This window comes from Oncorhynchus masou, chromosome 30, assembly GCF_036934945.1.
Source record: "Oncorhynchus masou masou isolate Uvic2021 chromosome 30, UVic_Omas_1.1, whole genome shotgun sequence".
Lineage (NCBI taxonomy): Eukaryota > Metazoa > Chordata > Actinopteri > Salmoniformes > Salmonidae > Oncorhynchus > Oncorhynchus masou.
This window is the reverse complement of record NC_088241.1, coordinates 55,377,077-55,389,540: the sequence shown is the minus strand read 5'-3', so window position 1 is coordinate 55,389,540 and position 12,464 is coordinate 55,377,077. Positions and strand designations below refer to the sequence as shown.

The following is a 12,464-nucleotide window of genomic DNA, read 5'->3' as shown; positions in this document are numbered from 1 at the left end:
TCAACAGACACGGCTCAAGAACCAGCTCACAGCTCAACAGACACAGCTCAACAGACACAGCTCAACAGACACAGCTCAACAGACACAGCTCAACAGACACAGCTCAACAGACACAGCTCAACAGACACAGCTCAACAGACACAGCTCAACAGACACAGCTCAACAGACACAGCTCAACAGACACAGCTCAACAGACACAGCTCAACAGACACAGCTCAACAGACACAGCTCAACAGACACAGCTCAACAGACACTGCTCAACAGACACTGCTCAACAGACACTGCTCAACAGACACTGCTCAACAGACACTGCTCAACAGACACTGCTCAACAGACACTGCTCAACAGACACTGCTCAACAGACACTGCTCAACAGACACTGCTCAACAGACACAGCTCAACAGACACAGCTCAGCTCCCCTGCTGTGGAACAACACCTCCTCTGTTCCAAAACAATGTCTTAGCCAGCGCAGTGCCGTTTTGGTGCGTTTTAATGTGAAAGAAAGAAAGTGAGACTCATAAGGAACTAACAAACCCTCTGTCTCTTTACAGCAAAGACACAAGGCAGACAACACAGTCAACAATAAAAAGACCACAGGTATTGGACGATTGTGTGTTTGTGTATGCATGAGTGTGCCTGTGTCAGTCAGTTTTATTTGGATGAGTGAATAACTAGTTTAAGGGAATAGACAATTGTGCTTAATTAAGAAAGGATGAACAGTGTATGAAGTGTCAAGGCTAATAGCTCTGTTGTCATTGTGTCTCAGTTCTGAGGAATGGAGCCTGGCAGACCGTCATATGGAAACAGGTACCATTGCCCTCATCCTCTCCACAGCCTGTCTGACTAGTGGTTACAGATAAAGACCAGAGTTCTTTCCGTACCGCACGACCTGAATGGGGAAAACTCCGGATTCAAGTTGCAGCCTATAACTCGGACCCAGAGTTTTTCCTGATCAGGTGTCTGGTGAAGGAGAACTCATAGCCCTAGTTAGGGAGACTTCATGGCACATTATTTACCTCTCCAGAATGTTCTCTGGCTTCTTTCTCCACATTGTTTAATATCCCCTGTATCTAATGTCCTTGCTTTGACTGAGGGAAGCGTCAGATATGAACATCCACTGTAAAGCTACTTGCTGCTCACTGTCACTTTCTCTCTCCCTCCACCAACCCTCTCCCCTCAACCAACCCTCTCTGCCTCCACCAACCCCCTCTCTGCCTCCACCAACCCCCTCTCTGCCTCCACCAACCCCCTCTCTGCCTCCACCAACCCCCTCTCTGCCTCCACCAACCCCTCTCTCCCTCCACCAACCCCCTCTCTGCCTCCACCAACCCCCTCTCTGCCTCCACCAACCCCCTCTCTGCCTCCACCAACCCCCTCTCTGCCTCCACCAACCCCCTCTCTGCCTCCACCAACCCCCTCTCTGCCTCCACCAACCCCCTCTCTGCCTCCACCAACCCCCTCTCTGCCTCCACCAACCCCCTCTCTGCCTCCACCAACCCCCTCTCTGCCTCCACCAACCCTCTCTCTGCCTCCACCAACCCTCTCTCTGCCTCCACCAACCCTCTCTCTGCCTCCACCAACCCTCTCTCTGCCTCCACCAACCCTCTCTCTGCCTCCACCAACCCTCTCTGCCTCCACCAACCCCCTCTCTGCCTCCACCAACCCCCTCTCTGCCTCCACCAACCCCCTCTCTGCCTCCACCAACCCCCTCTCTGCCTCCACCAACCCCCTCTCTTCTTTCCCTCTGTCTTCTCCTGCTTCACATTCTCTTGCACTTCTCTCTTCCCCTCTCTTTGCCCCCCACCCACCCACCCTGTTCTCATTTTCATTCTCTCCTCCCGCTGTTGCATTGCTGCGTCCTGGCCACAAGGTGGCAGTAGGAGACATAGTGAAGGTGACCAATGGGCAGCATCTTCCAGCTGACATGGTCATAGTGTCCTCCAGGTTGGTTTGCGGTGACATTGTGTGATGTCACCATTATGTTTGATCAGGGCTGTTCAATTCTAGTCCTGGAGGGTCAAAGCACTTCTGGTTTTTGTTTCCACCTGGTAGTTAAATTGCACTCACCTGGTATCCCAGGTCTGAATTAGTCCCTTATTAGACAGAGAGGTTGAAAACCAGAAGGGTTTCGGCACTCCAGGACCGACATCGAACAGCCCTGTGTTTAGATAAATGTTTCAATATTTTTAATTGGCCTGTTGCATAGATGAATGTGGAAGTGAATGATGTGGTAAAGTTGGACTCCATCCCTCTCCACAGTGAGCCTCAGGCCATGTGTTACACTGAGACCTCCAACCTGGATGGAGAAACCAACCTGAAGATCAGACAGGTGAGACGTGTGTTAGGAATGACCCTAAAGGTGTGTGTATTTTATCAGTGTACCTGTTCTAACTGAGTGTGTGTGTTTCAGGGTCTCACTCACACAGCTGGACTCCAGTCTCTGGAGGAGCTGATGGGTCTCTCTGGCCGTCTGGAGTGTGAAGAGCCCAACAGACACCTGTACGACTTCACTGGGACTCTACGCCTGGACAACCAAAAGTACTGAACACACACACTCATCTGAACACACTCTCTCATCTGAACACACTCTCTCATCTGAACACACTCTCTCATCTGAACACACTCTCTCATCTGAACACACACCTACCATAGAATTACATTTTCAACCTCTACCTGATTGTCAATGTTCTCTCTCTCCAGTGCGGTTCCTCTTGGTCCTGACCAGGTGCTACTGAGAGGTGCCCAGCTCAGAAACACACAATGGGTTGTAGGAATTATAGTCTACACTGGACATGACTCCAAACTGATGCAGGTTAGCCATTTCAAGCATTTGTGATCCAAACCTAACTTGAACCATAGTCTTGAATCAAGCCAATCTTACCTCTACAAAGCAGTAGAGCTTGGTGTTCCTTCTCTGCTGCTTTCTTTTGAGTTAGTGTCATTTGGGGTGTTTTGTAGTTCCACATGAAGGATGTAATAATGTGGTGAATGTTCCTTCCAGAACTCGACCAAGGCCCCCCTGAAGCGTTCTAACGTGGAGCGGGTGACCAACGTCCAGATCCTGGTGCTGTTCTGCATCCTCCTGGTGATGGCGCTAGTGAGCTCTATAGGAGCCTCCATCTGGAACAAACAACACACTGAGGAGGCCTGCTGGTACCTGTCACGCGCCGGTGAGAATACACACACTCACTCACTCTCATGGGTGGACACACACACACACACGTTATTCATTCTCTACTCTTCCATATAAGCTCTTGACCGTGTGTGTGTGTGTCTACAGGGGATATCTCCACTAACTTTTGGTATAACCTGCTGACCTTCATCATCCTCTACAACAACCTCATCCCCATCAGCCTGCTGGTCACTCTGGAGGTGGTCAAGTTCACACAGGCCCTCTTCATCAACTGGGTACGGACGGACGTGTGTGTGTGTGTGTTTTTCGAGTGTTTAACTCTGTTTAGCGGTGTCATGAAACTCCCTCTGTGTTTGGTGGTCAGGATGAGGAGATGTACTACTCTGAGACAGACACACCCGCCATGGCTCGAACGTCCAATCTCAACGAAGAACTGGGCCAGGTGAGGATTTGGATCAAATCAAATGGTGGATTCCACCAATCTTGACCATGTTCACATCAGGGCTCAACCAATCAGAGTTGAATTCTGTTGTCTTTTCTTTATTTCCTCTCTCCCAGGTGAAGTATCTGTTTTCTGATAAGACAGGAACTCTCACCTGTAACGTCATGCACTTCAAGAAGTGTACCATCGCTGGAATCACATACGGCCACTTCCCTGACCTGGATGTTGATCGTTCCATGGAGGACTTCAGGTCAGGGACTGCCTCCTCTTCTGCACCTTTGGCTGTGCTATGACCTACTATCTACACTACAAACACCCCAATACCCTTTTCTTTGTTGTATACAATGCGTTGTGTAGGTAGTGTTTAATTCTGTCCGTCTCCTCTCTCAGTCCCCTGCCGTCCAGCAGTCTTACCTCCACAGAGTTTGATGACCCCGCTCTCATCCAGAACATTGAGAAGAACCATGTAGGTGTTCCCCTGAGCTCCTGAGATCTTCTCTAATGACGATTCTTATACTGAAAGAGAATGACACTGGGCCATGTATCTCTCCCCCCAGCCAACCTCTGCCCAAATCTGTGAGTTTCTGACGATGATGGCGGTGTGTCACACAGTGGTCCCAGAGCGAGAGGAGGACCAGCTTATCTACCAGGCCTCCTCGCCAGGTAGACAGCTTATCTCTACACAGCTTATACACCATAGAGACAATCATAACTCAGCTACTAGACAATAGGACCAATCACATCCTAGCTACTACACATTAGAGCCTATCCAAAACGCCCTAAAATGTGCAATGCATGTGTGTTTGTTTCTTTTTTCTTTCCTCAGATGAAGGAGCTCTGGTAAAAGGAGCCAAAGGTCTGGGCTTCGTTTTCACAGCCAGGACTCCTGGCTCCGTTATCATGGAAGCTGTAAGTGTGGGTTTGAGAGACTGGGATGGAGGGCCATTTGAAGGGAAATACTCATCCTGTTCACTGTTTGATTATTGGTTTTTCTCTGTGTCTTTCAGAGGGGGAAGGAGAAGAGCTTTGAGTTGCTGAATGTGCTGGAGTTTTCAAGGTAAATAAAATGACATAGTCACTCACTCATAACATTGACAGACACTTAACAGTCTCTTTTTCTTCTCTGCAGTAACCGTAAGCGCATGTCTGTAGTGGTCCGAACCCCCGATGGGAAACTGCGTCTGTACTGCAAGGGAGCAGTGAGTATAACCCCAGTCATTGAATGCACCACAGTTTATTCCCATAGTGTCTTTGCTCATAATGATGATGAAACGGCGCATGTTGATGATGTCATGATGTTTGTTTCAGGATAATGTGATCTTTGAGCGTCTCACTGATGCGTCTCAGTACAAAGAGCTGACCATCGCACACCTGGAACAGTTCGCCACCGAGGGTACGGGCCTTTCTCTTTTTTATATGTCAAGACATATATTTTCATATCTACATTATTACTGCTTAATTCAGGGATGGGCATCTTTGTTGGGGATGGAGGCTGCAGTGGCTGGTGGATATGGTACCACATGCAGTCTGGGCCAGCCCTAGCCTCTCACCTTGAGAGCAAAACACTTCAGCAGCTCCCCTCTTCACAGCGGAGAAAAGACCAACGTTTTAGAGTAGGGCTGACTCTATTTAGTCGACTGTTTGGTCGATAGGCTGTTGGTTAACCAGGATTGTTTCAGTCCAGCAGTGGCAAACGTATAAAAAGACACTTGTCTGAGTGGACTCATCCATTGCCGAGGCCGAGGGGATGCACAACAGACACTTGTCTGATTCACGCCTGTCTGAGTGGACTAATCCATTGCCGAGGCCGAGGGGATGCACAAGACACTTGTCTGAGTGGACTAATCCATTGCCGAGGCCGAGGGGATGCACAACAGTATCACCAGTAGGAGGCCTACATTTACTGTTAATTACCATCGTTTCTCATCTCCACTGTTTGTTTTTGTTAGGATCATTTCTGTTTAATGCATTCAATACATTATTATTACAGCCTTATCATTGTAGGCGTGTACAACCTAGGCTGCACTTGTGAGGAAAAAACCTTTGGTTCATTCCATTTAGGAGTTGTTTGGAGTGCTCCTGTCAATCTTGAGTAAGGACACGCACTTGATTATGCATAGAAGAAGGCCTAGGCTACCTGGCCTGAGTGCAAATGTACACCTATAAATGTTCCCATCTGGGGATCTGATACTATTTCTGATTCAGAAGCTCTACAGTGATGGTGAGTTAAGATAAAGTAATGTTTTATTCGCATCAAACAGCAAGTAAACTAAGTATGTTTTTACATCCATTAAGGAACTATTGTCAAGCTAAAAAAATCTTTCCTGCTCTCTCCCTTTCGATAACCACTCAGGATGAAAGGGGGAAAAAATGTCATGCTCTGATCAGGGGAAAACATAAATTAGGCCTACCTGACTACTTCTTATCCCTTGGACAAATAGAGTACAGCTGTGTGTCTGTCTAGCTCACTGGTGGCGCTGGAAACTCTGAGGGCCCAGAATATTTTATAGGTTGCAAGTTTGCAAGCACAAGCTTTGTGCCAGACCAAGTTAATAGCTGATACAATGTTTCCTGCAGACAGGCCATGCATAGCCAATGTGATTTATAGGATATTCATTTATCAGGATATCTTCAGGCTGCAATGTTTTTATTTGTTGGCTGATATGTAGGCTATTTTTACATACTGGTAATAGAAGTTACAGTCAAGGGCCTCCCGAGTGATGGAGCTGTCTAAGACACTGCATCGGGGTGCTAGAGGCGTCACTACAGACCCGGGTTCGAACCCGGGCTGTATCACAACCAGACGTGATCTGGAGTCCAAGCCTTGTCCAGGCCGGGGGGGGCTTTACTTGGTTCATTGTGCTCTAGCGACTCCTTGTGGCGGACCGGCGCCTGCGTTTTTTTGTGTGATTTCTGCAGCCAAAAATGCTTGATTTTGATGCAGCTTTTCTGAAATTCTGCGATACATTTTGCAATGTTATTTTTCACGTTAATTTTATATAAAGCAATAAAAAGTAATGTGCTCAGTTTTAGGATTATTTTAAGCAGAATACATAATACAAAAACAATTAAACATCTAAAGTGCTCAATTTAGTTTATTTTCCTGAACAAACAGCTCTGTCATAATCCACTCACACACACACCTCTCCTCTCCATCAGGCTTGGGGCTTGCTATCAACACGAGATCGCAAGCCCCCCACCTCCCATTGCAACACACTTTTTCTCAAAACCCCCCCAAATAGATTCAATGCTGATCAATCACTTTCAATTTGAGAATCAATATTTCTTTCGCATAAGTTGTCTTCAATATACTTGATTGTGATTTTTCTTCTTCTCTGAAAGGGAGATAAAGAACAGAAAACGTAAAAATAGAGTATTGTGGTTGATATGCACTTAACAGTATTACCATTTCAAAAAAATCCAGAAAGATTGTTTTCAAGATCCGTATGACGTTTTACAGAGTTTAAAACGGCAATGCTGACCAATTGCACTCAGTGCTTTGAGCAGTGCTCTCTATAGACAGACTGGGGAGAGCAGAGTGTTGACCACCCTACTAAAGCCAAGGTTAGCGGAGTAAAACGCCACTCACCTTGATACTTTCAGTGCTTCCCAGTCTTCCCTGCTACCACTTCAGTCATGGTGATCTGCCGCTGCTGTGGGAACTGTTCTGACATTCTCACATGCTTTGCTGATTTGATTGTTGACTTTCTCTTGTTTCCAAAAACATTTGGAAAATGTTTCCCTCAGTCATTAGCTATTTTTGTTCATTGTACTGCCTGTCAGCCATCAACAATCAGCCATCATCTTCACACGTGAATACGCTGACAGGCCACGGGGGAAAACTGTGTTAAAGTGTGGTTGGATTGTGCAATTTTCCACAGTAACAGTGCAGTAATTGGTCTAAATGTAACCTTTTTATGCGCTAAAAGTGCATTTGATTGTTCAAAATTGCGATCTCTCGCATAATATGGGCTGATTTGCTTGATTTTGCTTCGAATTATGCGATCGCGGAATCCTGGAGGGCCTGATGGCAAAATATGCGAAGGCCAGAGGCAGCAGGAGGGTCGATCGGGAAACTTATTTTTTAATCACAGTTCTTAAACCATCAGACAAAGCTCAGTAGCCTACATATATAGTTGATTTAATTCAAACGTAGAGTGTGTCTATTATAGAAGAATACACGTTGGTCGAAAGAACAGATGACTCTGGGTCGACCAGCATTGTTTTTAGTCTGAGACGGCCCTATTTTAGAGTTAATTTCCTTCAATTTGACACATTTTGGCATAGGGGGGAAAGAAATGTTTGCCGTTTTTGATAGACATTCTCACTTGGATATCCTAACAACATCATTGGGCTACCCCGGATCTGTAATTCAATCATGATTACTACCAGTTTAGATGGCCTAGCCAGCTAACTTACAAAGCAGAACAAAAATAGCTGGGCTAATTGAGTGACTGTCAGCGATTGACTTAAGAGAAAAACGGCTGATGCACAACCACATTTCAAAATTGCACCTTGTGTATACTAACTCTCAACTCTAAATTGAGACCCTAGCTGAGTTCCAAAAATGTATCGTGAGCCTACACAAATGGGGGCAGGTTGCCCATCCCTGACTTGATTCATATGACCCTGTCCCCCCCAGGTCTGCGGACTCTGTGTTTTGCCTATGTTGATCTGGAGGAGGGGGTATACCAGGAGTGGCTGAAGGAGTACACCCGTATAAGCACTATCATTAAAGACCGGGCCCAGAAACTAGAGGACTGCTACGAACTACTGGAGAAGGTAAGGGTTGGGGTCAATGGTTAGCATTGCATTGCATTGCGCTACGAGTGGTGCAGCGGTCTAAGGCACTGCATTTCGGGCTGTATCATCACCGGCTGTGATCGGGAGTCCCATAGGGCTGCGCCCCAGCGTCATCCGGGTTATGGTTTGGCTGGGGTAGGCTGTTATTTTAAATAATAAATCTAGTTAGATACTGTAAAGCCATACCTCTGTACTCTAGCATGGCAAGATAGTGATGACCCCTTACACCATACCCTTCAGTCAGTGTGTTGCTGGGCTGGTGGGTTGATTGTCCAGCAGAGGGCAGAGTGGTCCTACTGGATCCACTGTAGCGGGATATAAGGACCTCTCCGTGCTGAAGAAGCGGTGTGTGTTATCCCCTGCCAGTTACTGACCTGTCAACCGTACAGATGCCCTGTAAACCAGAGGACAGCTCCAGTATACATCTGGACATGATGAGGCCTGTGGTCATTAAGAGATTGGACATGGCAGCTGTTGGCGGGAAATGTATTCTGAGAGTGTATATTAAGGCTGGCCATGAGGCTGGAACATGGACACCATTGCTTTCTTTGTTTGGCTGTTTCTCAGGTAGTTCTCCAATAAAGAGAGCGGTTTTGAAAGACGGCCCAGAGTAGAGGAGAGGGAAGGTGATTGGATTAAAGAGAGGGAGAGAGGTAGACTGGAAGACCACAGGGATAATTATCCTCACCAGTCTGCCAAGAGCCCCGTAAAACTGGAATCAACAAACACTGCACCATTACCAGCTGGGGGGCACGTGTGTGTGTGTGTGTGTGTGTGTGTGTGTGCGCGCATCAATAATGAGTGTATTTGCGTTTTTTAATTGAGTTCAAAATAAATGTTTGGGGAACATTAACAGACTTTCCCTATGCTGCTGTTTGACCCACTTACAGAGTTTTAACATGCTGCACGCCTCTTCTTACCCTGCCGTATGCTGCTGCTGCCGGACAGTCTGTCTCTCCAACTTGGATGTAGTTTCTAAGATGTCCTCAAAGCACAATGAACCACCAAACTCCTCAAAGTATTTTGTCCAGAAAAGCATTTTCTGAATGTATTTGTCTCTCTCTCTTAGTCTATGCTCACTCATTCTGTCTCTTTCTCTCTCTCTCTCTCTTTCTTTGTGTGTGTGTCTCTGTAGGACCTGTTGTTGTTGGGGGCCACAGCTATAGAGGACCGTCTCCAGGCAGGGGTCCCTGAGACCATCGCTACTCTGATGAAGGCCGACATCAAGATTTGGGTCCTCACTGGAGACAAACAGGAGACCGCCATCAACATAGGTGAGAGAGGGATGGAGGGAGAGAGAGATGGTGTTTACTTCTTGATGAGTGTTTCTATGCTGTAGCTGAGATTTTCTTCTCTATCTTAGGTTACTCCTGTCGTCTGGTTTCCCATGGCATGTCCCTCATCATCGTCAACGAGGATTCACTGGATGTGAGTACATATTTTTTCTTCTTCTTGCCTTACCAATTCCTCCTTTACCCCCCCACCCATCATCCACCTCTTCCTTTCCTCTTCTCCTCATCCTCATTTTCCACTTACTACTCCTGCTCCTTCTCCTCCGTGTGTGTGTGTGTGTGTGTCTTTAGGGTGGGTTCTATAGTGTTACCGTGGGAACTAGGGTGTGGCAGAGCAAAGATTGGAGGGTGTGTTTCTTTGTCTGCTCACAGGTGGAGGTAATTAAGCTGTCTGGTGTCTTCCTGTAGAAAGATCTCTTTCTCTCCTCTCATCCCTCTGTGTGTGTGTGTCTCGCTCGCACGCACGCGCGCACACACACACACACAAATTGAGTGAGAATTTCCTCTGGGTAAACACAGGGCTTCTTCACCACTGCAGACCCACTGGATTGGCATAGTCATTCTTTATTACATATCTGTGAGCATTATTGAGTGTGTGTGCAGAGCCCAGTATCAGAGACATTCTGTAGAATACAGTTTGCTGCAGTCAAATTCTACAGATTGCATTTCAACGTTAGGCTTGTTAAGTTGTGTGTCATTCTAAGTGGTTGGGTAACTGTCATGTGAGAATGGCTCAGTCTGCTAGCTTTAGTGGAGTTAATTTGTCTGTGAGACAGACCGTCTGCAGATAGCAGGCAGGGTTACGGCCTGTAAACGCCATTGTGTCTCAGAATGTGTGTATGAAGTGGAATGTGTACTGATGGACTGTTTTGGGATAGAGCGAGATATCAGAGTTACCATATGGAGAGAACGGACAGAGTGCCAAAGAAGTGTGTTCACCTTAACTGTTTAGCTCGGGATGTGTTGTTCACCGTGACTGTTTAGCTCGGGATGTGTTGTTCACCGTGACTGTTTAGCTCGGGATGTGTTGTTCACCGTGACTGTTTAGCTCGGGATGTGTTGTTCACTGTGACTGTTTAGCTCAGGATGTGTTGTTCACTGTGACTGTTTAGCTCGGGATGTGTTGTTCACTGTGACTGTTTAGCTCAGGATGTGTTGTTCACCGTGACTGTTTAGCTCGGGATGTGTTGTTCACCGTGACTGTTTAGCTCGGGATGTGTTGTTCACTGTGACTGTTTAGCTCAGGATGTGTTGTTCACTGTGACTGTTTAGCTCGGGATGTGTTGTTCACTGTGACTGTTTAGCTCGGGATGTGTTGTTCACCGTGACTGTTTAGCTCGGGATGTGTTGTTCACCGTGACTGTACTATGCACACTTCATCCTGAGCTGAACAGTTTGATTTACTTTTATTTATTCAGGGAGCCCAATTGAGACCAATGTCTCATTTGCAGTGGTGCCCTGAGGACAAAAATGCTACCAACACAACAAAATATATATATTTTTTTAACTACACAGCAACTATAAATACTGTATATTGCATCAGGTTATTACAACAAGTTTTATAATAGTCAATTGAAACAATTGCACACTTCAGTAAACAACACAGTGAACACATCCTGAGGCTTAGATGGAGTGTGTAGATTGTGTGTCTGTGGGTAGAGTGTGTGTAAGTCAATGGTATTTCAACTTTTTCAGCGCACTTTTTCCACCAAGAATTTCTCGAGGCCCCACCCCAAATCTAATGACACAACCTTAAAATTGGTAAATTGGGATTGTTACATCAACAAATAACTTTCAATTCGTTGGTTTTTAATCTCTTATCAAAATGAAAAGAAAAATAAATGTTCTATTTTTTTCTTAAGTTATCTTTCTCAGAGTTTGTTTACTGGGCCATACAATAATATGTACTCTTAATTTTTTTTGTTCCATATTTTTTGGCCGACCCTACTGCTGTTCTTCCCCGACTTTGGATACTACTAGTGAAAGGAAAGGGGGATACCTAGTCAGTTGCACAACTGAATGCATTCAACTGAAATGTGTCTTCTGCATTTAACCCAACCCCTAGGGACTAGGGATACCTACAAATGAGGGATGGGCATTAAAAAAGATTTAATTATTCAAATAATATATTTTTTTTGGGGGAGGGGATATCCGGATAGTAGAAATAAATGTTTAAATATGTTTTTGGTATACTTTTAATGGCGTGCTGTGCTCTGCTTGTTTCAGCATAAGGGTGGGGTGGTAGAGGGGCGAGAGCAGATCAGGGGCCGGTGTGTAACAGTCTGTGTGTGGCACGGAGGGAGGGAGAGAGAGAAACTTGCTAAAACTGTTGTTGCCATAGGTTATACCATCTGGTAGTGCTGGTCGGGGCAGCATCAAATTGAGTTTGAGTTTATTTTTATTTTTACAGGGACAGTGCACATTAATCAACGTTTCAGTAAAAGTGCCGGTTTTAGCCAGCCGGCTAATTTTCAACCGCAGTCCCTGGGCAGGTTATTAAAAACAATTACAATATAGACAATAGCAACATAGAACAAGCAAGACATAGCAACATAGGACAAGCAAGACGTAGCATACAGACAGAGCAACAGAGCAAAAAGCAGCAAGACAAAATTCATAAAAGCAACAAAGTGTTTCCACACCTCACAAGCTACAGACAACAGACAACATGGAAAGCGGCAACACACAGCTAGGGACCATGTTCACAAATCTGATTGACCTTTAGCCATGTCTTCAAGCATTTTGTGAAAGTGTGATATGTGGTGCAGTTCTGTGTGTCTGATGGCTGTGTAT

General features: G+C 45.9%; 1 protein-coding gene across 5 annotated transcripts in view; it reads left to right on the top strand.

Annotated features, from left to right (window-relative positions):
• The window catches only part of atp8a2 (ATPase phospholipid transporting 8A2), a 78,068-nt gene that overhangs the window by 20,739 nt on the left and 44,865 nt on the right, over positions 1–12,464 (top strand). For 4 of the 5 annotated variants that reach the window (XM_064949434.1, XM_064949433.1, XM_064949432.1 and 1 more), the window contains 19 exons: positions 553–598; positions 768–808; positions 1,872–1,945; positions 2,261–2,330; positions 2,412–2,539; positions 2,702–2,813; positions 3,003–3,171; positions 3,282–3,409; positions 3,499–3,576; positions 3,693–3,826; positions 3,967–4,042; positions 4,134–4,239; positions 4,403–4,485; positions 4,584–4,633; positions 4,706–4,775; positions 4,885–4,969; positions 8,219–8,358; positions 9,515–9,653; positions 9,743–9,807. In XM_064949434.1, coding sequence (XP_064805506.1) covers positions 553–598; positions 768–808; positions 1,872–1,945; positions 2,261–2,330; positions 2,412–2,539; positions 2,702–2,813; positions 3,003–3,171; positions 3,282–3,409; positions 3,499–3,576; positions 3,693–3,826; positions 3,967–4,042; positions 4,134–4,239; positions 4,403–4,485; positions 4,584–4,633; positions 4,706–4,775; positions 4,885–4,969; positions 8,219–8,358; positions 9,515–9,653; positions 9,743–9,807 — 1,794 coding nt within the window. The remainder of the gene's footprint in view (positions 1–552; positions 599–767; positions 809–1,871; positions 1,946–2,260; positions 2,331–2,411; positions 2,540–2,701; positions 2,814–3,002; positions 3,172–3,281; positions 3,410–3,498; positions 3,577–3,692; positions 3,827–3,966; positions 4,043–4,133; positions 4,240–4,402; positions 4,486–4,583; positions 4,634–4,705; positions 4,776–4,884; positions 4,970–8,218; positions 8,359–9,514; positions 9,654–9,742; positions 9,808–12,464) is intronic. The other variant, XM_064949436.1, reaches the window with a different exon arrangement.